This window comes from Gopherus evgoodei, chromosome 1 (genome assembly GCF_007399415.2).
Source record: "Gopherus evgoodei ecotype Sinaloan lineage chromosome 1, rGopEvg1_v1.p, whole genome shotgun sequence".
NCBI classification, from domain to species: Eukaryota; Metazoa; Chordata; order Testudines; family Testudinidae; genus Gopherus; species Gopherus evgoodei.
Window position 1 is genome coordinate 362788408 of NC_044322.1, and position 26150 is coordinate 362814557.

The following is a 26150-nucleotide window of genomic DNA, read 5'->3' on the forward strand; positions in this document are numbered from 1 at the left end:
TGCGCGTGGTCGGCGCATGCCCAGTGACAGCCTGATGCCGCCGACTCCTCACGCGGGCGGGGTGAGTGTGGGAAGACGGGGGCTCCCGGCCCCCTTCACGCCCCGGGGCGGCGGGGTGCGAGCCCCGCCCGCCTCCTCCGCTGGGGAGCACGAGCCGGCTGCTCACGGGAGGGGGAGGGGCTCTGCCCCCCAGTGCCGCCGGGGATGGGTCGGTTCCGTGCCCCTCCCCCACGGGGAGCGCTGGGTGGGCCCCGCGTGCCGCCCGTCCCGCGCGTGGCGATAGGGGGAGGCACCGGCCACGCCCCCTCCAGCGAGTGCGGGCCCGCCAGTGGGGCTGGGTCCCGGCCCCTGGTGAGGGTCCGTGCCTGGCACTGGTGCCCCTTGGCAGCAGCAGCCGTTATCGTCCCTAGTGTAGACACAGCCTCTGTGCAGGGCACCCCCAGTAAAGTGGGGCTGATCTGCTGCCAAAGGGCACCAGCCGTTACCGTCCCTAGTGTAGACACAGCCTCTGTGCAGGGCACCCCCAGTAAAGTGGGGCTGATCTGCTGCCAAAGGGCACCAGCCGTTACCGTCCCTAGTGTAGACACAGCCTCTGTGCAGGGCACCCCCAGTAAAGTGGGGCTGATCTGCTGCCAAAGGGCACCAGCCGTTACCGTCCCTAGTGTAGACACAGCCTCTGTGCTGGGCACCCCCAGTAAAGTGGGGCTGATCTGCTGCCAAAGTGCACCAGCCGTTACCGTCCCTAGTGTAGACACAGCCTCTGTGCTGGGCACCCCCAGTAAAGTGGGGCTGATCTGCTGCCAAAGTGCACCAGCCGTTACCGTCCCTAGTGCAGACACAGCCTCTGTGCAGGGCACCCCCAGTAAAGTGGGGCTGATCTGCTGCCAAAGGGCACCAGCCGTTACCGTCCCTAGTGTAGACACAGCCTCTGTGCAGGGCACCTCCAGTAAAGTGGGGCTGATCTGCTGCCAAAGGGCACCAGCCGTTACCGTCCCTAGTGTAGACACAGCCTCTGTGCTGGGCACCCCCAGTAAAGTGGGGCTGATCTGCTGCCAAAGGGCACCAGCCGTTACCATCCCTAGTGTAGACACAGCCTCTGTGCTGGGCACCCCCAGTAAAGTGGGGCTGATCTGCTGCCAAAGTGCACCAGCTGTTACCGTCCCTAGTGTAGACACAGCCTCTGTGCTGGGCACCCCCAGTAAAGTGGGGCTGATCTGCTGCCAAAGGGCACCAGCTGTTACCGTCCCTAGTGTAGACACAGCCTCTGTGCTGGGCACCCCCAGTAAAGTGGGGCTGATCTGCTGCCAAAGGGCACCAGCCGTTACCGTCCCTAGTGTAGACACAGCCTCTGTGCTGGGCACCCCCAGTAAAGTGGGGCTGATCTGCTGCCAAAGGGCACCAGCCGTTACCGTCCCTAGTGTAGACACAGCCTCTGTGCTGGGCACCCCCAGTAAAGTGGGGCTGATCTGCTGCCAAAGGGCACCAGCTGTTACCGTCCCTAGTGTAGACACAGCCTCTGTGCTGGGCACCCCCAGTAAAGTGGGGCTGATCTGCTGCCAAAGGGCACCAGCCGTTACCGTCCCTAGTGTAGACACAGCCTCTGTGCAGGGCACCTCCAGTAAAGTGGGGCTGATCTGCTGCCAAAGGGCACCAACCCTTAACGTCCCTAGTGTAGACACAGCCTCTGTGCTAGGCACCCCCAGTAAAGTGGGGCAGATCTGCTGCCAAAGGGCACCAGCCGTTACCGTCCCTAGTGTAGACACAGCCTCTGTGCTGGGCACCCCCAGTAAAGTGGGGCTGATCTGCTGCCAAAGGGCACCAGTCGTTACCGTCCCTAGTGTAGACACAGCCTCTGCTGGGCACCCCCAGTAAAGTGGGGCTGATCTGCTGCCAAAGGGCACCAGCCGTTAACGTCCCTAGTGTAGACACCGCCTCTGTGCAGGGCACCCCCAGTAAAGTGGGGCTGATCTGCTGCCAAAGGGCACCAGCCGTTAACGTCCCTAGTGTAGACACCGCCTCTGTGCAGGGCACCCCCAGTAAAGTGGGGCTGATCTGCTGCCAAAGGGCACCAGCCGTTACCGTCCCTAGTGCAGACACAGCCTCTGTGCAGGGCACCCCCAGTAAAGTGGGGCTGATCTGCTGCCAAAGGGCACCAGCTGTTACCGTACCTAGTGTAGACACAGCCTCTGTGCTGGGCACCCCCAGTAAAGTGGGGCTGATCTGCTGCCAAAGGGCACCAGCCGTTACCGTCCCTAGTGTAGACACAGCCTCTGTGCTGGGCACCCCCAGTAAAGTGGGGCTGATCTGCTGCCAAAGGGCACCAGCCGTTAATGTCCCTAGTGTAGACACAGCCTCTGTGCTGGGCACCCCCAGTAAAGTGGGGCTGATCTGCTGCCAAAGGGCACCAGCCGTTATCGTCCCTAGTGTAGACACAGCCTCTGTGCATGGCACCCCCAGTAAAGTGGGGCTGATCTGCTGCCAAAGGGCACCAGCCGTTAACGTCCCTAGTGTAGACACAGCCTCTGCATGCATCCGGCGAAGTGGGTATTCACCCACGAAAGCTCATGCTCCAAAACGTCTGTTAGTCTATAAGGTGCCACAGGACTCTGCTGCTTTTACAGATCCAGACTAATACGGCTACCCCTCTGATACCCAATGTCCCTAGTGTAGATACAGCCGTTTAGTACAGAGGGGCCCAATTGATCTGCACATCCCAAGGGTGTCCTGCAGATTGGCCAACTCTGGGAAATGGGAAGCACTGTCCTACAGTTATGTGTATTACTGTAGATAACGTTCAGGAGTTCCAGTCATGGACCAAAGCCCCATTATGTTAGGTGCTGTGTAAACAGAACAAAAAGATAGTCTCTGCCCCAAAGAATTTACAGTCTAAAGCCTGGTCTACACCGAAAACTTAAGTTGACCTAGCTATATTGCTCAAAGAAAATGTAGGTAAACTGACTTAAGTCCTATGGTAGATGCCGCTAGGTTGGCAGAAGATTTGTTCTGTCAACCTAGTTACTGCCTCTCAGAGAAGTGCATTTACTACAGTGATGGAAAAAGCCCTTATGTGGCTGTAGCAAGTGTCTGAGACAAGAGATAATACATAGATACAGACAGACCGGGGAGTATGAGGAAACAGCGAATTAGGGGAACACTTAAAAGTTAAGTCAACTGAGCAGCATTGCTCAGAGGTGAAAAATCCACACCCCTGAGCAATGTAGGTAAGCAGACCTAACCACCGGTGTAGACAGTGCTAGGTCAACCTAGCTACTGCCTTTCAGGAAGGGGATTAACTATGGTCATGGGAAAACCCCTCCCGTCACTCTACTGCATGGCTACGCTGAAGCTTCTGGTTGTGCTGCTGTAGTGTTTCAAGTGTAGACCAACCCTGAGACAAAATTGGTCAGTGTGATGTACAGTGGCCTCAGCATGGCAGCAGCTTAACTTGTCAAGTGTTTGGTAGGCATCATGGCAAAGGAGAGTTTGAAGGAGAACAATGAAATAGCTTTGAAGACAGGGCCGGTGCAACCATTTAGTGACCTAGGCGATTGCCTAGGGCGCTAGGATTTGGGGGGGCGCCATTTTCTTCAGCAGCGACTGCGGCGGCCAGATCTTTGGCCGCCCCGGTCACTGCCGGCATTTAGGTGGAAGGAGCTGGGACAGGGAGGTGCGGGGAGGGCCGCCTGCAGCAAGTAAGGGGGGGGCAGCATGCAGGGGAACTCCCCGCCCCAGCTCACCCCTGCCCTGCCTCCTCCCCGAGCATGCCGTCGCTGCTTCACTTCTCCCACGTCCCAGGCTTGTGGTGCCTAAGCTGATTGGCGCCGCAAGCCTGGGAGGCAGGAGAAGTGAAGCCGCCATGGCGTTCTTGGGGAGGAGGCGGAGCAGGGGTGAGCTGGGGCGGGGAGGGAGTCTCCGGGTTGAGGGGTGGGGAGCTGCCATAAGGGGGGGGCGACTCAGGGCAGGAGTACAGGGGGGGAGGGCGCAAGGTGGAAGTTTCGCCTAGGGCGCAAAACATCCTTGCACCAGCCCTGTTGGAGGATGTTTATTCAGAGTTCCTCCCAAGCATTAGGGGCAGCATGGGAGAAAGTGTGAAGCTGCTTATCTGAAATGTTCATGTATTTTACCATTAAGATGCAACTAATCTGATTCATTGGTATGTGATAACAGTTCAGTGAATGCATTTGTCCCAGTTTCTACATGTTATATACTCCATCTTTGAATGGGAGCATAACAAATATTTAAGCAGGCAATTGTAGGAGGGAAGGTTAACTTTAGTGGAGGGTTACGGGTGTTAATTATGCTTAGTTAGATTTTCAAAGTATAGCAATAATATCATGCGCAGATGTAGTGAGCTATGGAGACGGTCAGGGTGGATTTAATTTAAATCATGGAAGACTCGATTTAATCATGGTTTTCCACATAAGAGTGCATTCTTGTTGGTTGTTATAACCTTAATACATATTCTTCACAACTCAAGATGTGGGCTTCCTTTTAGAAGGTACACACTATACATTTTTAAACAATGATTTATTTTGAAAACTTTTCAGATTAGTTTTAAAGCTATATCAGAAAATGAATGATTGTTTGGTTATTTCATTTACCAAAGGTAATTAATGCAGATATTTATGAAGTCATTGGGAGGTGAACTATCTCCAATTTAAGAGATAAATCATTAATATTTGGAGGATTTTCTTGCCATGCTGTATTAGGAGGAGAACATCACCAGACAGACATTTAAATTGTTTTATTTAACTAAAGCAATGTTAAGTATTCTGGATTTTTTTTCCTTCATCAGCAAACATATATTTTAAAAAAACAAGCATATGTCCCTTGCTTCTCACATTTATCTCCAAACCTCTTCTCCTTGTCCAAATCTATTCTATCCTCAACCGTCTTCTATTCATTGAACTTTTTGAAACTTTGCACTTTTAGAGAGAGGTAAGGGATTGACTCTGTGTACACAAATTTGTAGAGGGGCAACAGAGTTGAGGTCTGTTATTTCTCACCTCTATATATTATTTTATTTATTTATTTAAAAACATTTTTACTGTTAACAAGCATGTTGCCTCTGGAGACACAAATCCAGAGTTTGAGAACTGCAAAACTAAGCATCTCTCATGGTATCATAGCATCGAGTCCCATTGGGTAGATAGAAAGATTAACCTAAATAATCTATACAGAAGCCTGTGGAACCCCATAAAATTGGGCCCCTAATCCGTGAACTACTGAAACTCATTTACAAGACTTTCCTTAAACATGACATGAATATATTGTCTCATACTATAGAATTAGAATGTATAATCCCTATTCCGTGATGAGGTAGCTTTGAGCTATAATGTATCTAGATACTTTTTGAGGAAAAAAAACCCTATTTTATAAAAAAAATCCAATTTTAAATAAAAAAAATCAGATCTAAAAAAAAATCATTGATTTTTATCCACCGTGGAGGTGGTATTTTAGTGTACTAGCCAGTTCTCAGTCCAGCAGTGTATGTACAGTAGTACTTATTAAAGTGAAAGGGAAATGTCTATACAGGAGGACTGCAGGATCTTACAAAGTTTCTCATCCCTATGACTCTACACAGACTAGAAGAGAAAAAAATCTTGCCTATCACTTACTAAAGGACAGTAGCTTTCAAAAATGTACTGAATGGTTACTTAATCCATGTGACGCCCCCCATCCCCCATGTTTTATCCACAAAAGCTGAGGGTAAAGGTGTTTTTTAAGCATGTCTGTAATGTGAAAAATATGAACTTCCAGGAATTTGATAGTCTGAACTTGATTCTGCTTTGTTACCTAGTACATATTAGGACTAACTCTATCATAAAACTGGAGAGAGATGAGAATCTGGCCCTCCGTCCTGTGTGGGTAGATTTTTCCTTCCCCATGCCCAAATGGTAAAAGTAGCTCAGTGTTAATTATGGTCCTAATGAGTAGAGAATGCTCACAGAAGGAGCTATGTTAAAAAAAACTCCCCTCCGCCCCCCACCGCACAAAAAAGGACTGAATGCTATTTACTGTTAAATATTAATCTGTAACTAGAAATTAACTCCCTAAATGCAATTTCCTAGGGACTGTTTAACATTTCTTTAGTCTGGTGCTGAAGGAGAGCGACACTATATAAATATCTTCATTCTTGTCTTTCACTGTGCTTCTCTCTTTATAGATGATGCAGGGGGAGCAGAGTCCAGCTACTTCCCTCATTGACAGAACCATCAAGATGAGGAAAGAGACTGAAGCCAGGAAAGTGGTTTTGGCTTGGGGACTCCTTAATGTGTCAGTTGCAGGCATGATTTATACTGAAATGTAAGTTCCCTAACAGTTTTAAAATGTAATCAATAAAAGGATGTCATTATGTTCCTAGATATTTCCATGTACTGTGGGTCAGAGAGATGCCAACTCAATTTTTTTTCTCTTTCAGGACTGGAAAACTGATAAGTTCATATTATAACATTACATACTGGCCACTGTGGTATAGGTAAGAGATTGTACTTTGTGATGGTTTACTTATGTGAGGAAAGAGCATCTAAATTCAATCCTTTTGTTTTCTTTATGTCGGCATTTGAAAATTTTTAACCCACTTTTTGATCATACAGAAATCGGACTTGACTTTCCATGTCCAGTTTGGATCTGTCTGGGATTATCTCCTGTGACAAACTTGCAGCAAAAAAGGCTTATCTCTTATCTTAGATCAAGTTGCATGTGTGTTGAGGCTTTATGTGGTGCTATAGGTGTGCTTTACATTTCATGTAGTAGTTAGACAAAGCTCTTTTTTTCAAGACACTTACCATCTAAATGAGAGAGGTGAAACTAACAAAGGATGAAAATGAAGGGTGGGAATAGACATGTAAGAGATCAGTGATAGCAAACCTTGGAAAAGGCTGGGTTTGAGGAGAGGGAGTTGTAGGTTGTTCCAAACCTGGGGATGATATGAAAATGAAAGCATGTCGCAGCTTTAGGAGAAATTGCTTCACATTCATTAAACTCAGTGATATGTCATCATATCATGCATGTTGATATGTAAATATAACACTTTTTAAACTAAATATAAACTAAGCTAACTAGGGTATTGACTTCCAGCCCTTCAGGCATAACTTGTTTTTGCAAATGGTGGAGTTACACTTGTAACCTTTAGAGATGTCAGCTGGTCTCGATTCCAAAATTTACTTCCTCTAAAGAATGTGAAGCTTATAAAGCAGCCCTTTGTTCGTTTATGTGATTTTTTTTAATTCACTTGTATGATTAAAATATTAGTCTCAAGTATATTAAACCTGTCTCCAGAGTTCTTGCATAAAATATGTGCCGGACCATCTTTGCTAATAGCTGATGATCCTCCATTAACTTATCTAATTTTTTTTAATCCTGTTACACTTTTGGTCTTCACAACATCCTATAGAAACGAGTTACACAAGTTGACTGTGCATTGTGTGAAGAAGTACTTCCTTCTGTTTGTTTTAAACTTGCTGCCTATTAATTTAACTGGGTGACCCTTTATCCTTGCATTATGTGAATGGGTAAATAGCGCTTCCCTGTTCACCTTCTTCATACCATTCATGATTTTACAGTTTTCTATCATATCCCCTCCCCATAGTCGTCTCTTTTCTAAAAACTGAACAGTCTCAGTCTTTTTAATTTGCCCTCATATGGAAGCCGTTCCATACCCCCTACTCGTTTTTGTTGCCTTTCTCTGTACCTTTGCCAATTCTAATATACCTTTTTTGAGATCAGGCAACCAGAACTGCAAGTAGCATTTAAGGAGTTGGTGTACTATGGATTAATATAGTGGCATTATGATGTTTTCTGTTTTATCTGTTCCTTTGCTAATGGTTCCTAACGTTCTGTTAGGTTTTTTTTGGCTGCCATTGCACATTGAGTGGATATTTTCAGAGAACTATCCATGATGACTCCAAGATCTTTCTTGAGCGGTAACAGTTTATTTAGACCTCATCACTTAGGGTTATGTTTTCCAGTGTGCATTACTCTGAACTCATTGACAGTTAATTTCATCCACTGTTTTGTCGCCTAGTCACCCAGTTTAGTTAAAAATACCTGTTTAAACTATTACAATTATTTTGGTTAGCCGTTTTAATCTTCAAGTTCACAGTCTACGTTTTACATCCCTATTTTGGACTTAACTATCTTGAGTAGTTTTGTATTGTCTGCAAATTTTGCCACCTCACAGGTCACCTATTTTTCCAGATCATTTACAAATATGTTGAACAGCACAGGATCCTTGGGGGACCCTGCTGTTTACCTCTCTTCATTGTGAAAACTGATTATTTATTACTACCATTTGTTTCCATCTTTTAACCAGTTACTGGTCTATGAAAGGACCTCCCTTATCCCTTGATTGCTTATTTTGCTTAAAAGCTTTTGGTGAGGGATCTTGTGAGGCTTTATGAAAGTCCATGGACACTATATCCACTAGATCACCCTTGTCCACATGCTTGTTGACCTCCTGAAAGAATTCTAAATAGATTGGGGACGTATGATTTCCCGGTATAAAAGCCCAATTGACTCTTCCCTAGCATATAGTGTTCATCTCTCTGTCAGATCATTTTGTTCTTGCTATAATTTCAACCAATTTGCCTGGCATAGAGGTTAGGCTTACTGGTCTGTAATTGCCAGGATTGCCTCTGGATCCTTTTTTAAAAATCGGCATTACATGAGCTATCCTCCAATTATCTGGTACTGAGACTGATTTGAGTGATAGGTTACATACCACAGTAGTAGTTCCGCAATTTCATATTTGAATTCCTTCAGAACTCTTGGGTCCTGGTGACTTACTATTGTTTAATTTATCAATTTGTTCCAAACCTCCTCTTCTGACAACTCAGTCTGGGACAGTTCTTCAGTCTTGTCACTTAGTTAGAATGACTTGAATGTGGGGTTCTCCCTCATATCCTCTGCAGTTAGGACTGATGCAAAGAATTAATTTAGCTTCTCAGCAACAGCCTTGTCTTCCGTGAGTGCTCCTTTAGCACCTTGATTGTCCAGATTGTCCAGTGCTCCTTTAGCACCTTGATTGTCACCGTTTGGCAGGCTTCCTGCTTGTACTTTAGTAAACTTTTTTTTTTATTTAGTTTTGGTGAATAATTCATCTTTCCAAAATGGTACAAAGAATATACAGTAACTTTTACCATGGTATTGTTCATCTCAGCACAGTGGGAAAACAACATGAGAGTCAAAGAGACATGGTGGAAAGGTAATATCTGGACCTCTGTAAGCTCAAAAGCTTTTATTGGACCAACAGAAATTGGTCCAATAAAAGATATTACCTCACTCACCTTGTCTCTTTAATATCCTGTGACCAACGGGGCTACAACAACACTGCATACAGCATAAGATGTTAACAGTTATTGATTTTTGTAAATGGTGAGCAATTTAAGAACACTCTAAAATATAAAGAACTAACTTGTTAAAATAATGTGTGTTGGGTTTTTTTGTTCTAGAACTTGCACTTGCATCTTTGTTCAGTCTGAATGCCTTATTTGATTTCTGGAGGTATTTCAAATACACAGTTGCACCAACTAGCTTAGTTATGAGTCCTGGACAGCAGACCCTTCTTGGGCTTCAGAATGCATGTAAGTCTGACAATTATCTCTGCCAGCACTCTTTAAAATGGTGTCTACAAATGAGTTTGTAAATATTTAACTTTCTGAACAGATTGTCATAGGTCTGAACCTGGCATGGGCCTCCAAACAAACACAAATGTCTAGAAAAAGAAAAGAGATGCAGTCAATAACTTCTGAAGGGTAGGAGTGTTGATTCAGAGAGCATTTTGATTGACTTCACCTTACTGCTCCCTGCAGATGGGGTAACTAGGTGAAGTGGAATGAAAATTCAGAAGATCAAGAAGTTACTTGATTACTGTGTACCAGTAACTTCATGAAAGAAAGTATTGAGTGATAAAGGGCCCTTTACTTCAGCAGAGAAAGGCATAACAAGAACCTGTGGTTGGAAGCTGAAGCCAGACAGAGTTAACTTAGAAATAGGGAACACATTTTTAACAGTGAGGGTGACTGACTTTGGAACCAACTAGGAAGTGGTGGATTCTCCCTCTCTTGATGTCTTTAAATCAAGACAGAATGCCTCTGTGGAAGATATTCTTCAGTCAAACACAAGTAGGGGTTCTCAAATGGGGGGTTGTGACCCGTCAGGGTGTCGCAAGGTTATTATATGGAGGGTCACGAGCTGCCAGCCTCCACCCCAAATCCTGTTTCACCTCCAGCATTTATAATAGTGTTAAAAAAAAAAATATATATATATATATATATATATATAGATTGTGGCATAGTGTGATTGATTTATGTGCAAAGATTAAAACAAGTATGTGTAACTTGACTAAACTATGAAGGGAACGTATCAGTCCATGAGTATTCAAACTCTTTGGAGATGATATGTATAGGTAGGGTTAATAAAATGAAGTTAAAAAGGGAAACTTGCCCAAAGAACCTGACTGAAGCTCCTTACTAGAGACATTTTATATTAGATATGCCTATAATAGTGCTCTGGGCAAAGCACTCTCTTGCTGTTGTATCTAGGTACAGTACAAGGGTTTTAAAACAGCAGGGTCCATCCATAAGGAACAACCTCATAAAGAGTAGGAAATGTTCCTGCATTGACCGTAGGGAAGGACTGGATGTGACTTAATAGGTCTCTCATTATGTGTGTTACTATTATTTGTGTATACTGCTATGTTTGTAATAGTAAAGTGCCTAGAGGTCCTAGCTGAAATCAGGACCCTGTTGAGCTAGACTGTATATAAACACATAGTAAGATAATCCCTGCCCTGAAGTGGTTTCAGTCCAAATAGGAAGGATAGACGGTGGAAGAAAGAGAGTATTCTTATTCCCACTTTGCAGATGGAGAACTGAGGCACAGAGGTGTAGTGACTCACCCAAGGTCACACACTGTATCTGTGGCAGAATTTAACCCAAGTCTTCTGAGTGGCAGTGCAGTTCCTGAACCACAAGACCATTCTTTTACTCTGTCACAGCTCTAATTTCTGTGCTCGTGACTTGGCTGCTGAATTTTATGGCTCTGAGATTTCTTTCAAATCTCCTTTTCTGGTCTCAGTGTAGGATTTTCTTAAGATAGTAAAGAAATAAAATAACAATTAAGAAAAATGATCCAGACTGCTGTTCCTTCAGCCCTAATTCTGCTTTTTTCTTTTTTTTTTTTAATTACAGCAGTACAAACAACTCCACCCCGCGAGCTAGTGACAAAGCAAGTCCCTTCTTCAACACCTTCTCCTCCAATCCTGGGTCAGAGCGTGCTGAGTTACAGCCCATCTCGCTCACCTAATACCAGCCCAAAGTTTGCCGCTGGTTGCATGACTGGGTACAGCCCCCAGTTACAGGCTTTGTCAGGCAGCAGCGGTTCTTATAGCACTGCTGTGACCTACTCACCAAACAGCAACTACAGTAAGGTAATAGCCTTGATAACCCAATGTAACAAGTTGGGATTTGCTTATTAGATTGCTTGTATTGTGCCCTACACTGCAGAACCTGATTCTCCAGTAGTTTGCACCTTGTGTATTTATTTACACTTTTTGCACAGCAGATGTAAAATTTTACCGAACAGGAATTCTCCAATCTCCCACTGGTGATAGGATTTTATTCACTTTGCACCACCTGGCGGGTGATGCAGTAGGAATTTAAAGAAACCCAGCAACTGAAACATACTAAAGCCAAATTGGTGTCTAGTTTAGCATTGCAGTAACAAGTTGGATAAATACATTAATTTTGTTTACAAATTGAAACTAATAAGTAGAATTCCAGCTTTACAAAATAACACAATCCTCACTCTATTCCCCACAGGTATCCAGCTTCAGTCCCTCTCCTGGGGGCTCACCGTACCCCACCAGCATTGGACCAGTGGAAAGCAGCGGGCTGAGGTCTCGGTACCGTTCTTCGCCAACTGTGTATAACTCCCCTATTGGCAAAGAAGACTATATGACAGACCTAAAGTCCCTGGACAGCTTCCTTCAAAGTGAAGAAGAGAAGCAACATCGAGTTCAGCTGGGTAAGTAAGTAGCTCTGTTTGGTCTAAAAGTTGTTGGTTTTTTTAAGTGCATTTGTGGGTTGGTATTCCAGTTCCTCTCGTATAAGTAGACACAGATGTGCCAATCTTAATGAAATGGACTTAAGTCATTTGCACAGTATCCACCCTGTAGAAGGCACAATCCGAAGGCTGATGCAGAACAAGTTAAGTCTTTTACTGAATAGTCTAAGTGAGATGTGAAGCAGAGCTCCATGACTTCTACAGCCCTTTGCAACACGGAAGCCTTGGGGAAGCTTTCCAGAGAATAAAGCCTTGTGGTATAGATAGAAATGTACCGCTGTTGACGCTCTGGAGACAATTCAAGGATGTCTATAAATAACAAACTATATCTGTATAGGACTTACTGGCCTACAGTAAAGAGCCAGGGCCTTCATCTTGACAAGAGGTGTGGCCTGTGGAGAAGGCATCTCTGATCAAGATGCCAAGTAATCTGCAGATGATCTGTGTCCTGAAAAGACACTTTTTATTATTGAGATGACTGTGACTGATGATATTTTACATAGACTGAGTTTGGCATTTGGGTTCATAGCAACTTGTGGATGGCGTCCCTCCAGTCAAAGTGTAAAGGCTCTGACTTGTTATCTGTACAGGAACCTCGCACTGCTTAAAAACTGTTTGGCAATCAACATGGAGTAATTATTTGTTTACTGAATGGATAATTTCAGGGAGTTCAGATTCCAGCTCTCCTTCCAGCAGTCCGAGTCTTTGGAACTACAGCCGTTCCATGGGAGACTATGCACAGATGCTGAGGAAGTTCCAGTACCAGCTGGCCTGCAGGTCCCAAGCCCCATCAGCACACAAAGATGAAGCTGATCTGAGCTCTAAGCAGGCTGCAGAAGAGGTAAATAGAAAACTCAAGGGAATCAGGACGGAAAAAGATACAGTTGTGAATTTTGCAATCTTCTGCAAGGATTTGGATGTGTCTTCCATTCACATTACTGGAAAGAGAGGGGATAAATCCCATAGCATTGAATTGCCTTCATATAATTTAGAAAAATATTTTCTTGCTACAAATTTATATTCCAAACTTCAATCTGAACTAGTTTGTTGTACATTACCTTCACCAGTAGAGGGCAATTATAGATTTGTTTGGGGTAAAGTGACTTCTGACCAAACACTTCTGGATATATCTGCTGTATAGAATTTTATAGTTTTAGTATTTATTTTGTGAGCAGTGATGGGAAACAGTAAACACAGATTTAACCTTTTCCTGTCTTAATCAATTTCTCACAAACACCTTAATTATGTAGTAATATATAATAATTCTAGATAGAGTAGTTCAGTCTGGAATTCAAAAACTGGTAGTTTGACTGCGTTCTTGGACTTAGTGATGTTGAAAAATCCTCTTTTCTGTCATTTTATACTATGGATAAAGGTGTTTGTAAGAGTAACAATTAACTGCATCTAGTGGATTTCAAGCAGCTGAACGTATATTGAAAATCCTCCTTTGCACTTGTACGTGCTCAGTGGATTTTGTGAGACACATGGAGAAGAGTACCGCACATCTGACTTTAGTGTGGCCAGTAGGAGTAGCTCTTAACTTGCCTGTCTTTTAATTAAATGTTACCTCTTTTCTCTACCTGCACATTGATTTAGTGTAACTTTCCATTAACTTAAACCTTTTCTAGAAATCCTACTAGCTTAGACCAGTTTTATCCGAATACAAATAGCTATAGGTACCAAAATAGTGCATCTGGACTTGGTGTGTTAAACTAACTGGTATATAGTCCTCATGAAATGCCCTGTCAGAGACGAACATTCTAAAACCTAGCTGGGCCTTATGATGGGCACGCTGTAATTAGTATCCGTAAAATGGCTTGGCCTCTAAAAGCCACATTGTGTTCAGCTGGGTTCCTATATCTTTGCAATAAGTCTCTTAAACTACTTAACTTTTTACCTAGGTTTGGTTGAGGGTGATAACGAATCGACAACTACTCAGTCATGTGGACTCATGGACAGCTAAGTTCAGAAATGTAAGTCCTATCATTGTTCTTTAGAGTCTAATATTTGAGTATCCTGTCCTTATTTCTGCGGAACTCAGAACTAGAAAATACCTGAGTACATCATCATTTGCCTCAGCCTTAATGGAACTGAGTTACGGTATAAACTTGGTAGTGTGTAATACTTCCTTAATGATCTTTGATTTGTAACAGAACTCTTGCTTTTTGATCTAATTGTATTATATTAGAATGGTGGGAGAGGGGAGAAATCGAGTTGCCACATGTGTACCTAAGGTTATAGAAAGAACTACAGAGTGTATTTGAAGATTAGCATATGGCTGTGTAACTAGCAACTAACACAAAGCACGCTCACAAAGGGCCATATTAAGTTTACACGTTCAACCTTAACTCGTGCACTTGCTGACTTTTGTGCTATGACATCCTGGAAACTTCAAATTGTAAAGTTCATACCAGTGAAAATGGGTAGACTTGTTTTTCCCTTTTCCGCAACTCAACCCTCTGACTCTGTTTTCCTCAAACATTTCAAAATAACTCACCTGGGCTGAACTGAAGCATGGAAAATCCCATCCACAAGGTTAAAATTTTCCAGAAGGTCTGAACAGCTGAAAAGTTAGAATGAAAATCCTGACGTAAGAACTGTTTGTTGTTTCTGCTATTGCTAATGCAGACCTGACTACACTTCAAGGTAAAAGTATTAGGTAATCAAATAACAAACTACTCCAACACACCGCTTGTTGGAGTTCATGGCGCTCCTCAGGCATGTTTGTTTGTTAAGCCAATAATATCCATGAAAAGCTCAAGTGTTCACAAATAATATGTTTCTATCGGCATCCTTCTTCCTTAAAATAGACTGTGGGAATTATGGACATATGCAAGCATAAATTAACTGTTTGTGGATGACTTACTGCTCTTCATTACTCCCCTCACCATCCAAAAAGTCTGTATCATGGTCTAGAAATGTTGTCTAGAACTCACTCATTGAACTCTTTTAATAGTCATTCAAATGCTACCATAACCTGATAGTCTGTTTACTTAATAACTTTGTATATCTCTTCTGCTTCCTTAAATGTTTGTTATTCACCTTTTTTACTTCACAGTCATAACAGTAATTCAGATACTGATTAGGGTATAGTAACACTTCACATAGACTTCCTGTTGCTTCTTATCTTCTTAATTGTCTGCCTTTCTCTGCTCTTCTAGTGGATTAACGAGACTATTTTAGTGCCACTTGTGCAAGAGATTGATTCTGTGAGCACTCAGCTGAGAAGAATGGGGTGTCCAGAGTTGCAGATTGGAGGTACTGTATGGAGATACTGTAATAGATTTAGTTCAGTTCTCATTAGTACCTGTGCTCAGGATGAAAACTTCAAGACAGAAAAGGGTGTTCTTTGCAACGTTAAGAACTAGAAACAGGTTTTTTTTATGAGAGAGAGTTTGGAAAATACAGCAACTTCCACACGTTCAGAATTGCAGAAAACACAGGAACCTTGTTACAGCTGTATCAGCGAGAGGACTATGTTCATTCCAGCTGAGCCTCCTGAGGCAAATCCCTTAATAAGACGATAACCTGGTATTTGATCTCTAACTGTTAGACGCTCTTATAGCTGCTAGCCTGGATTCTATCTTCAGTTAAACTAGTGTTTAATCTGAAGTAATTCCACTTATTTGCATTGTTACATCAAACTGAGCGCAGAATTTGGCCTTCTATTTTGTAGGTTGCTTAAGCTTTAATCTCTCCTTAAAACCCACTTCTGCTGTGACACGTATAAGAAATTAACCAACTAATAATGGCTAGATGAAGAGGCAGTTAGGAATCTGCTATATACTTAGTCAAATGGAACACTAGAAAGTTTGTCGTATCCCCTTTTTCCACCAGTATAAGTGTCTTTTGTCTCATAGGATGCAAGGTTTTCAGGACAGGGACTGTCTTCCTGTATGTGTGGTGCCTAGCATGTTTTGTATGCTATGATGATGTAAATAATACAGGCTCAATCTTTCAGTGAAGTAAACATAGGAGTAAACTTCTCTAGTATCAGAATTTGGTATTTGGCAACATCAGTAATGATGTAGTGTGCCAACTATTCCTAGGACCCAGCTTCTCGGAGTGCAACAGGCAAGCAAGCTGAACAGAATGTGTCACTTCTTTGTAATAGTCGGTTAATGAGCTTCTGAGTAGGTGAGGATGTTCAGTGTTCTGCTATGGCCTTAGATCATATGTGCTGGTGCTCTTTTGTATTGCAGAAGCCAGTATTAGCAGTCTGAAACAAGCCGCTCTTGTTAAAGCTCCACTCATCCCCACACTGAACACTATAGTGCAGTACCTGGACCTTACACCGAACCAGGAATATTTGGTTGAAAGGATCAAAGGTAAATGGTCATCATGCACACTTAAAATGTGCTTCATTACAGTTCTCATGTGTCAAGTGCTAGTGATGTTGAACACTGTCAACAAGACCTTTGAACTTGTGTATTTCCACTACTTGAAAAGCAGCCCTTCCTTCATACCTGCAGAGACCCAAGTATTTGTAATTTTCTACTCTTGTTTAAAGTGACTTGATGTGGGATCTTAATGTAATTTACAATACTCTTAAAACAAAAGCTTTGTCACCTTTTGAATGTGTTCTGGAAGCTTATTGTTGGATTTAATCAATCTCTTCTCTTACTACTTTATCACTCCCTGATTTAATTCCAAATAAAAATGAGTTTTAGGATTTAAATCTTTTTTTAAATCCTGATGGTGATTTTTAAAATTTGCTTTGCAAGTGTTTCTTGCATGCATTTCTCATGTATACAGCAATATAAATATGCATGATGTCTGAAACAGACATAATAGATTTCCTTCTTCCACCTCCATCTCCAATCTTGCCCCAAAATAACTTCATATAAACTCTGTTGCCTTTAGAACTTTCTCAGGGAGGATGCATGAGCTCATTCCGATGGAACAGAGGAGGAGACTTCAAGGGCCGTAAATGGGATACTGATTTGCCCACTGATTCTGCTGTAAGTTTGCATAGTTGTGTTTGATGAGACTTAAAATGCATTATTTTTCAGTGCTAGTAGTAGGATACAGCTTGTGAATCTCTTGAGGAACATGATCCAAATCCTGCATATCTCATTTACCCAAGTAATCCCATTGCACTCAGTGAGATTACTTGATAGAATTATGCAAACCAGATCTAGCCCTGTATAGATCACAAAAATAATGTTGTTGTGTATCTTAATCTTATGTCACTCTTATTTAGACATAATTAAAATGCCTCTTTAATAGCTGTAGTGGGTGTGGCCTGACTTGCTCTAACCTCTCTACTGAAGTTGTTTTTCTACATTTGGACACAATTAAGTAATCATCTGCATTCAAATGAATCTTTTCTATAAAATAATTCCTAATACAGGAACAAATTATTAAATGACTTCACCTTGATTAAATGTCTAATTTCAGTTCTCCAAAGCAGATTGCAAAGTGAACAGACATGAAAGAATAATAAACATGGATTGAGTGGCCTTGTGCCCATTTAATTGAATATTGTTTGCTGTGAAATCCTAAATGACTAACTCCAAGGAGTAAATAATCTAGTTAGAGAGAGACTTTCAGTGTGGCTAGGCCAAGCAATCTGAGAGACCAGAGGACAAGTGTTTCTCACCAGAAACAGTAACATGTACTTGAAAATAGTGAATTAAAATATTACTTCCGTTGTCAGAAAACTAACACAACATAGATACAAAGAATAAGGACACATAGCTGAGTGACACAATTCTGAGGATTTATTTTTCTTGCTGTCTCTGCAAGAAAAGATAGCTGAAGTCCTGCCTTGAGTCAAGTGGTAACTTACCAGATCTTAAGGGAAAGCACTCAGTCATGGGGTAGAACATCACATCCTGTAATTGAGCCTTTTTTCCCCTTCCCACAAACAGCCAGATGAGATGCTATTGGAGACTATATAGAATATCTAAATACTAATAAGACAAGACAACTTCTCACAAATCAGAGGTTAACAGAAGCTTAGGATGAATGAGTTAACTAGTTTAAAATGTATTCAATGTACATTGAGGAAATGTTAAAATTGAAAACTTCAAGACAAAAGTCAACAAATGCAAAATTGCAGTTTATGCAATATGAATGTTACAGTAAGAACCTTAATATTGAGTATACATTTAACACTAACATACAATAGGTAGAGTTTCATTTTATCTGCTTGCCACTCTGTACTGGTTCTAGCACTCTTCCCTGTATATAAGGTGTACTTGTTCAGACTGAGAGAGGTGGGCTTAAGTTTTACAAAAACGTCAATATGTGAGTATACTGTTTGCTAAACCATGGTTGGTTTGAATCTGTCAATCTCAGTCAAACCTTTCAAGTTAATGGGGGAGGAGGGAAGGAATTAAAATAAATATTCTGGTTTGGGGCCTATGTTCGCTACTAAATTCTGCAACTTTGCTTTGAGTTGCAGAGATAAAAACATTGCACGTCTGAGCCTTCATATAGCCGATGACATAGAGCCATCTCTGGAAGGGAATGGGTATGCCGCATTGTGGCTGACGTCTTTTTGTTCAGCTGACAGATGAGCCTTGACTTGTCAACATCTTACGTAAATATTCTGGCCAATTTCAAGGGTTGGGCCACCAAGGAAAGTGGTTAAAGCACTCCACTGCTTTGTCCCTTTTTAAATTTACTGGCGGTCAGTCAAAGCTGCAATAGGTTCACTGTCCCTTGGATTCTGTAACGAGTATCTGAGACAGTTAAAGATTAACCTCTTTATTGTAGCAGTTGGTTCTACAATCTGTCTGATGGGCACTAAATTCTGATTTATTTTTTTCTTCAGATCATTATGCATGTGTTCTGCACTTACCTGGACTCCAGGCTGCCTCCTCACCCAAAGTATCCTGATGGCAAAACATTTACCTCGCAACACTTCATTCAAACACCAGATAAGCCAGGTATTGGCATCCTTGGTCCCTTTGTTTGCTTGGATGGACTGCTTGGATCATGTCCTTTATGTCCATATTACTACTTAAATTTCTGTTCATAGACGTTTCAAATGAGAATGTGATTTGCATCCACCAGAGCACCATCAACCCTCCTCACTATGAGCTTATCTACCAGTGCCAAGTCTACAATCTACCCAAGGTATGAACATGGTGCTTTTCTTCTGATACCTCAAGAAAGCTACATACATTCTGAAAACTCTAACTGATGTTGATTGGTTAGCTTTTTTGAGCAGTCAGGTTTATTGTCTGGGAAATTGTCTTTGAATATAGCAAAGGTCAGTGCAATGTACAAGGCAACATGTTACCTTGATCTAGTCATAGCCCTTGGCATGTAAGTTGCTACTGAATAACACCATTACCATAAAGAGCCTCAGTAGAGTACTGAAGGCAGTATCTTCCCCTTGTTGCATGTTCTTTTGGTAAGTTACTAGTGTTTAAAATAAATAAATAAAGACCCCAGAGGTCTGTGTTAATTCTTCAGTGCCACAGATCTTGTGTCTCTTACCAGCAAAAGTCTGTTGGAAAAATTACCCTTCTCAGAATCAAAAGGTTAAATTGATGCTGTTGGATCCCTGGTCAAAACTTGAGCTCTAGTTTCAGAAATGATCGTCAATTCCTCTAATCCTTAAAAGAGCTGGAAGGTCATAATCCAGCCTGACAAATTGTCTCTTTTTTGCATTTGTCCAACTGGAGGATGTAAGCAGTGTCCGAAACTAACTTAAGTCCTGGAGGTTCATTATGGTGAAGAAGACCATAATATTATTCCTTTGGTAATGGTTTCTCTTCTATAGCAGTTTTCAGGTCAGCATAGAAACTCCATAATGACATCTTGCTAGTGAGGTGCAGCCACTTCTGGTGTGGAGTATGACAGCTGTTTAACAGTGCAAAGCAACATTACACAAACACTTCGGACAGAAAGTGAAGAGTTTTCTTTTAAATAAGAAATTATGCAGAAATTTCAGACTGAATATTGTATGTATGTATTAATCTTCACCCTCTTTCCTTCCCGTGCATTCAGGGCAGAAACAACATGTTCCATACCTTGCTTATGTTCCTGTGCATCATAAAGACAAAAGAATCTGGGATGCTTGGGTAGGTATAGAGTGCCATGAATACCTGCATGTAGTACAGGCTGAGAACAGTAACATTCCCTGTTGTAAATAAGCAGTTTAGCTTCATGTAGACTGATCTTACTTGGAAGGTGGTAAGGTGATAGGGAATAGCCAGCATGGATTTGTAAAGAACAAATCGTGTCAAACCAATCTGATAGCTTTCTTTGATAGGATAACGAGCCTTGTGGATAAGGCAGAAGCGGTGGATGTGGTACACCTAGACTTTAGTAAGGCATTTGATACGGTTTCGCATGATATCCCTATCGATAAACTAGGCAAATACAATTTAGATGGGGCTACTATAAGGTGGGTGCATAACTGGCTGGATAACCGTACTCAGAGAGTAGTTATTAATGGCTCCCAATCCTGCTGGAAAGGTATAACAAGTGGGGTTTCGCAGGGGTCTGTTTTGGAACCGGCTCTCTTCAATATCTTCATCAACGACTTAGATGTTGGCATAGAAAGTACGCTTATTAAGTTTGCAGACAATACCAAACTGGGAGGGATTGCAACTGCTTTGGGGGACAGGGTCAAAATTCAAAATGATCTGGACAAATTGGAGAAATGGTCTGAGGTAAACCGGATGAAGTTCAATAAAGACAAATGCAAAGTGCTCCACTTAGGAAGGAACAATCAGTTTCACACATACAAAATGGGAAGAGACTGTCTAGGAAGGAGTATGGCAGAAAGAGATCTAGGGGTCATAGTGGACCACAAGCTAAATATGAGTCAGCAGTGTGATACTGTTGCAAAAAAGCAATCGTGATTCTGGGATGCATTAACAGGTGTATTGTAAACAAGACACGAGAAGTCATTCTTCCGCTCTACTCTGCGCTGGTTAGGCCTCAACTGGAGTATTGTGTCCAGTTCTGGGCACTGCATTTCAAGAAAGATGTGGAGAAATTGGAGAGGATCCAGAGAAGAGCAACAAGAATTATTAAAGGTCTTGAGAACATGACCTATGAAGGAAGGCTGAAAGAATTGGGTTTATTTAGTTTGGAAAAGAGAAGACTGAGAGGGGACATGATAGCAGTTTTCAGGTATCTAAAAGGGTGTCATCAGGAGGAGGGAGAAAACTTGTTCACCTTAGCCTCTAATGATAGAACAAGAAGCAATGGGCTTAAACTGCAGAAAGGGAGATTTCGGTTGGACATCAGGAAAAAGTTCCTAACTGTCAGGGTAGTTAAACACTGGAATAAATTGCCTAGGGAGGTTGTGGAATCTCCATCTCTGGAGATATTTAAGAGTAGGTTAGATAAATGTCTATCAGGGATGGTCTAGACAGTATTTGGTCCTGCCATGAGGGCAGGGAACTGGACTTGATGACCTCTCGAGGTCCCTTCCAGTCCTAGAGTCTATGAATCGTAAATTCCTGTAGAAACCGTCTGTATTCTTCACTATATGGCAATTTCTTGCTGGTCTGCGAACATCCTATTTCTTTCACTCCCCCCAACACTCTCTTTTGGCTGCCTCCTACACTCTTATGTTAAATAACTTAAAACTTGCCATTTGCATTTCTAACAGAAATACAGAACGTTATTCTTTCTCCTCAAGCCCGAGACAGGGACGTGAGGGCCCTTTTCTCCTTATGAACTAAGATATAAATCTGCCTTAAAAAACTGACTCTACTTTCACTTTCCAGTAACAGCGAAAAGTTTTCATTTCAGGATGAGCTCTTCAAACACAAGAGCTTTACTCTGAACTTCCATGGGGAAAATCAAGCTCCTCAGTTCCTAAGAAGACTAATTCAGGGCAGCAAATGTGGACTGACAATTAAATGCATTTTAAAAAAAAGTACTATGGGGAATCATGCACCCTTATGTCCTACAGAAATCTGGGATAGGGGCACTTAAATTATGGGAGTTCTAAGGAGTATCAAATTGATTAAGCAAAGAAAATTAGAACACTAAAATGAAATGCAAATTTGTTTTTAAAAGCTGCTTGTACTTATATAAGCTCTAGGTGCATCAAAAGAGTTGAATTTTTTTGCAGGCTGACAATCTTTTGGAGTACAAACTGGAATATTGGCCTCTTTAGTCACTGCCTGGCTAGATCCTGGCTTGAAATCCACTGCCATCGAGAAATATAGATATAAGTAGATGCCATCATTAGCCACTAATCTTTGCTTTTGGAGCAGTATAAGAAATTTTGAATATGCATATTGGGCAACTGTGCCTACATTGTTATAAAAGTGAAGTCCAGACTTTCCCATTTAATTCCTGTGGGATTGTACTCTGTTCATAGTGAAGCACAACTCCTAAATAGAAGGAACCTTTGGCAGGGATTGAAAGAACTGCTGGAGTCAGGGGCTTGCAACGTGACCTGGCAACTTTCTTTTATAACAAAACTTTGCTTTAAATGTAGGTTTGTGCTTATTGTTATTTTATTATTGACTTTGTCTTTGCAGGCGGGTAAATCTTGGCTTATCAGGAGTGAATGTTCTATGGATCTTGGGAGACTAGTACATCATGGTTCACTGAGGATGGCCTCCACCTTCACATAGTGAGAAACAATTGTGCATCTCTGAGATAACTGAGTAGCTTATTACCCTTGTGCCTTGAACATAAACCTACATCAATGTACTAGTGTGATATCCTTGTGAACATAGGATACGTTTACATTCAATACACTGTTTGCATGAGAACATGCTTCCAGCATTGAAATACTCCTATCAACTTTTATTGCGCAAAGACGTCTCTTTACAGCTTCCCACCTTCACACGCCCTACTTTAGAAGCCTTCACCAGTCTTCTGGCTGAGTTGCCCTCCAGAGGCCATCATTGCTGATACTTGAATTAGAAGCAGCTCAATGGTACCCCCACCAGCTTGGGAAATGAATTGTGAACCCATCTCATCTACATGGCAAGGTAGAATACTACAGTGCAACTTGGACTGCCCTCCTAAGGTTGTACACTGCTGCTTGGTACTTATTACTTAAGTGCTGCCACTTGAAAAATCAGTCACTGCAAGTGTGGCCAAGTACAAGATCCACATGCACTAGGAAACGCTGCATAACCAGGATTCTCTTTGGCTTATGCAGAAAGCTTGTGGCTAACCATCATTGGAGTGCAAGTGTAGTGGGATTTTGTGGCACCACCACACTTTTAAAGTGGCTGCACTGAAGGTGTAAGTGAAAGAAAACTTCAGACCCTACACACCAGTTAGGGTATATTCTTATGGACCTTTTTTAAAAAAACAAAATAACCCAATATCTTTTAAACTTGAGTGTGTTTGGGGCAACAGAACGTTGCTGATCTCTTTGACTGCAACTGAAGTCTTGCCCTAATGTCATTTTTTTTTTTAAAGTTCTCACATTAGTATTTCTGGTATTAATCCCCTATTTTAGAGTTGTTTGAGCTGTAAAAAAATTTACTCTAAAATGGAACATAGCTTCAGCGTTTCTGCATAAGAATAAATTTTACACTTAAATCAGGATGTCCGAGGAGTCCAAAGGGACATCCTCTCCTCCACCTCCATGTAGCCCCATATTGCTGTGAATTTCTTTATAACCAAGGACAAACAGATGCAACTTGACCAGCGTTAGTCATTGGAGGGAGTTGAGGCTCTGCTGTTTTTTCCTGCCTGGGGCAGATAGCAATGACCCAGAAGCAAGAATCAAATGTATGACTTGCACTCCTATCCTCTATGGGAGGCACGTCACTTTAGATCCTCAGACCAGCCAACACTTTATTTTGAGAAGAGACCTGTTCTGCTCTTTACTACAAGTATATATAATGATGGGGTGTCCCTGGATAACCTAACTTTTTTTTTTACAGTTATATAAGCAATTGCTCTGCAATGTAGACTAGTTGCTCCTTGGAAAAAAATGAGTTACACTTGTTTTAAACAAAATGGATTCCTACATGTATGCCAAGGTTTTTTCCTATAGGGATGAAGGATCCATTGCAAATTGTGGTAATCAGGGAATTTTAAAAATGTGTGTTTATAGGTTCTTTTAAAAAAAAAAAATATTGTGGGGCCAATTTCAGAAGGGTAATGTTAAGGGTCCTCCTGTTTCTCTGTCTCCTGTCATAAGGCATGAGGTTAAAGCCGAGTGGCCTACTTAATTTTACCCTTTCAACCCACAATGATCAGAACACTGAGACCTTAATGTCACTGTGTTAAACTGCTAACGATGATACTCTGTGGAATCCTGCTAAAAGTATTCCTCCAGGATTCAAAAAAAAAGCTGGCTGGTTAGACTTGTGAAGAATACACATGATTTGTATTAGTTTTACAATGACTACACTCTTTCTTTTGTACTGTTTTCAGTTTTTTTACTGAACTGTGGATTGCATACCTAGACAAGAGCAGGTGGGGAGGGGTTTGGAAATGTGTCCTTTTTAATATGCTCAGCACAATTACCATTCATTATCTCAGTTAGACTGTTTTTTTTTAATGAATGAGCTGAACTTACTACCATTGTCTGTCAGAACTGTATCTTATTCAAGATACAACTTCCCCAAAGGGAGGTATGAATTTTTCCTTGAGATCAGGCTGTTAACAATGGTTAATTTGGTGCCTGTATTAAATGGGTTCATTTGGTTAAACATTTGTGTGTGGTTTTGTGCAGTAACAAATGGCATATTTTGTTATCCAAATATCTGTTTACACATGCCATATCATCTAGTTTGAGACTTATTTCCGCATTATACAATTCATTGTCAGGTTTGCATGATAGTTCATCTGTAGCAATGAGTAACAGTAATGTGGCATGTTTTGCTTAGGATAGGTGGCAAAGAACTGATAAAATTACTATTTGAGTGGCATTTATTTAAGGTAGTGTCAGGGACTCTAACCCCGACGGCAAAGTTCGTTGTCTGACCGCGAGAGAGACAGGCAACACCAGCAAGGTCCGATCAAAAGCTCTTTATTGACAAGTGCACGCATCAATAGAGAGCAGCTCGTCTCCAGAGAGAACCAGCCCCCTCTTTACATCTTAGTATAAGCCTATATAGACAGTTCCATCGCGTCATAAATTATTCACTGGAGCAACCCACCCCCTTTTTCTAACAACTAGAAACTAGACACCTTTAGTATACATGCATGCCTAAAGTTAGAAATGTAGGGGAGTTAAAAACAAACAAAGAACAAAACCAGGGAGTGAAAACAAGGAGGCTGGGAAACTAGGGCTCTTATCAGTTCTTCGAAGGAGCTGCCCGAACACAGCACATCTGGTACTATGCCAGGAATGCAGCTTCTCTTTTATCTCACTTTTTCCCAGCGCTTGTGAGACATGCTGCTGCTTCTCAGTGTTTTCCACTCAGGGATTACCCACAAACCTCTGTTAGCCTGACTTTGGTCAGGTTGGCATACCTGGTTTTGTCTGCTATATCTTTATTCAGGCCTAACAATCCCCCCTTTGTCCCTAGAGGACCATAATGGGACTCTTGGGACACATATCCATTTAACAATTGTACGGGGGAGGCTAGTAAACCATGACCCAAGGTCTGAGTGGAGGTCCTTAAAACTAAAAGTGTGATCAAGAGATATAGCATGGAAAACAACAGAACATTCTTAATAGCTTGTAAATCCTTGTCAATTAAGCCAGAGTGATTAACAAAAAAGCAACATTTTTCCCCGATGCAAGCACAAGCTTCTCCCTAATTTAGCATTCATGGCATTTAGCACACGTTTATTTTGCAAAGTTACTTTTGCTACTTCATCAGTCTTTCGTTGCAACTTTTGGAAAGCGTCTATTAATGCATTAGCTGTTTTTTTAAGCTCTGCAGAAATATTTACAACTGCTCTCTTGAGCTTAGCCACCCACAATCCAGGAATGAGTGCACGGACAAAAGAGTGGAATTCTGTTTGTCTGACAACTAAGGGATTGGGGCACTGACTATAAATCAGTTAGATATACCAAGTGGTCTAATTTTCCAGATGTTTCGGTGAATAATCCAGTTTCATGTGCATCCTCCCCATGGACCCGTCAGGTTTCCGTATGTGGAAGCCCACACCCCCCGGTCCAAGTGCTTGGAAGGAGCACTGTAAATGTTTACACTTCCACCCAGAAAGTCTTTAGT

The 26150-nt window shown here is 41.9% G+C and overlaps 1 protein-coding gene across 2 annotated transcripts; it reads left to right on the forward strand.

The window, feature by feature from the left end:
- TMEM209 (transmembrane protein 209) lies at positions 1-24568 on the forward strand. Of its 2 annotated transcripts, XM_030579493.1 has the most exons (15): positions 1-61; positions 6167-6306; positions 6422-6477; positions 9450-9584; positions 11193-11431; positions 11823-12027; positions 12732-12907; positions 13968-14039; positions 15228-15324; positions 16269-16394; positions 16930-17027; positions 18848-18962; positions 19055-19152; positions 20032-20105; positions 22533-24568. In XM_030579493.1, the coding sequence occupies exons 1-15, from the start codon at positions 17-19 to the stop codon at positions 22585-22587; spliced, it is 1731 nt and encodes a 576-aa protein (XP_030435353.1). In that variant the 5' UTR covers positions 1-16; the 3' UTR covers positions 22588-24568. The 2 variants fall into 2 exon arrangements, with proteins under 2 accessions (XP_030435353.1, XP_030435441.1); XM_030579581.1 differs by lacking the exon at positions 9450-9584 and having other exon boundaries at positions 6422-6475; positions 11188-11431.
- Positions 24569-26150: the final 1582 nt, after the last annotated feature.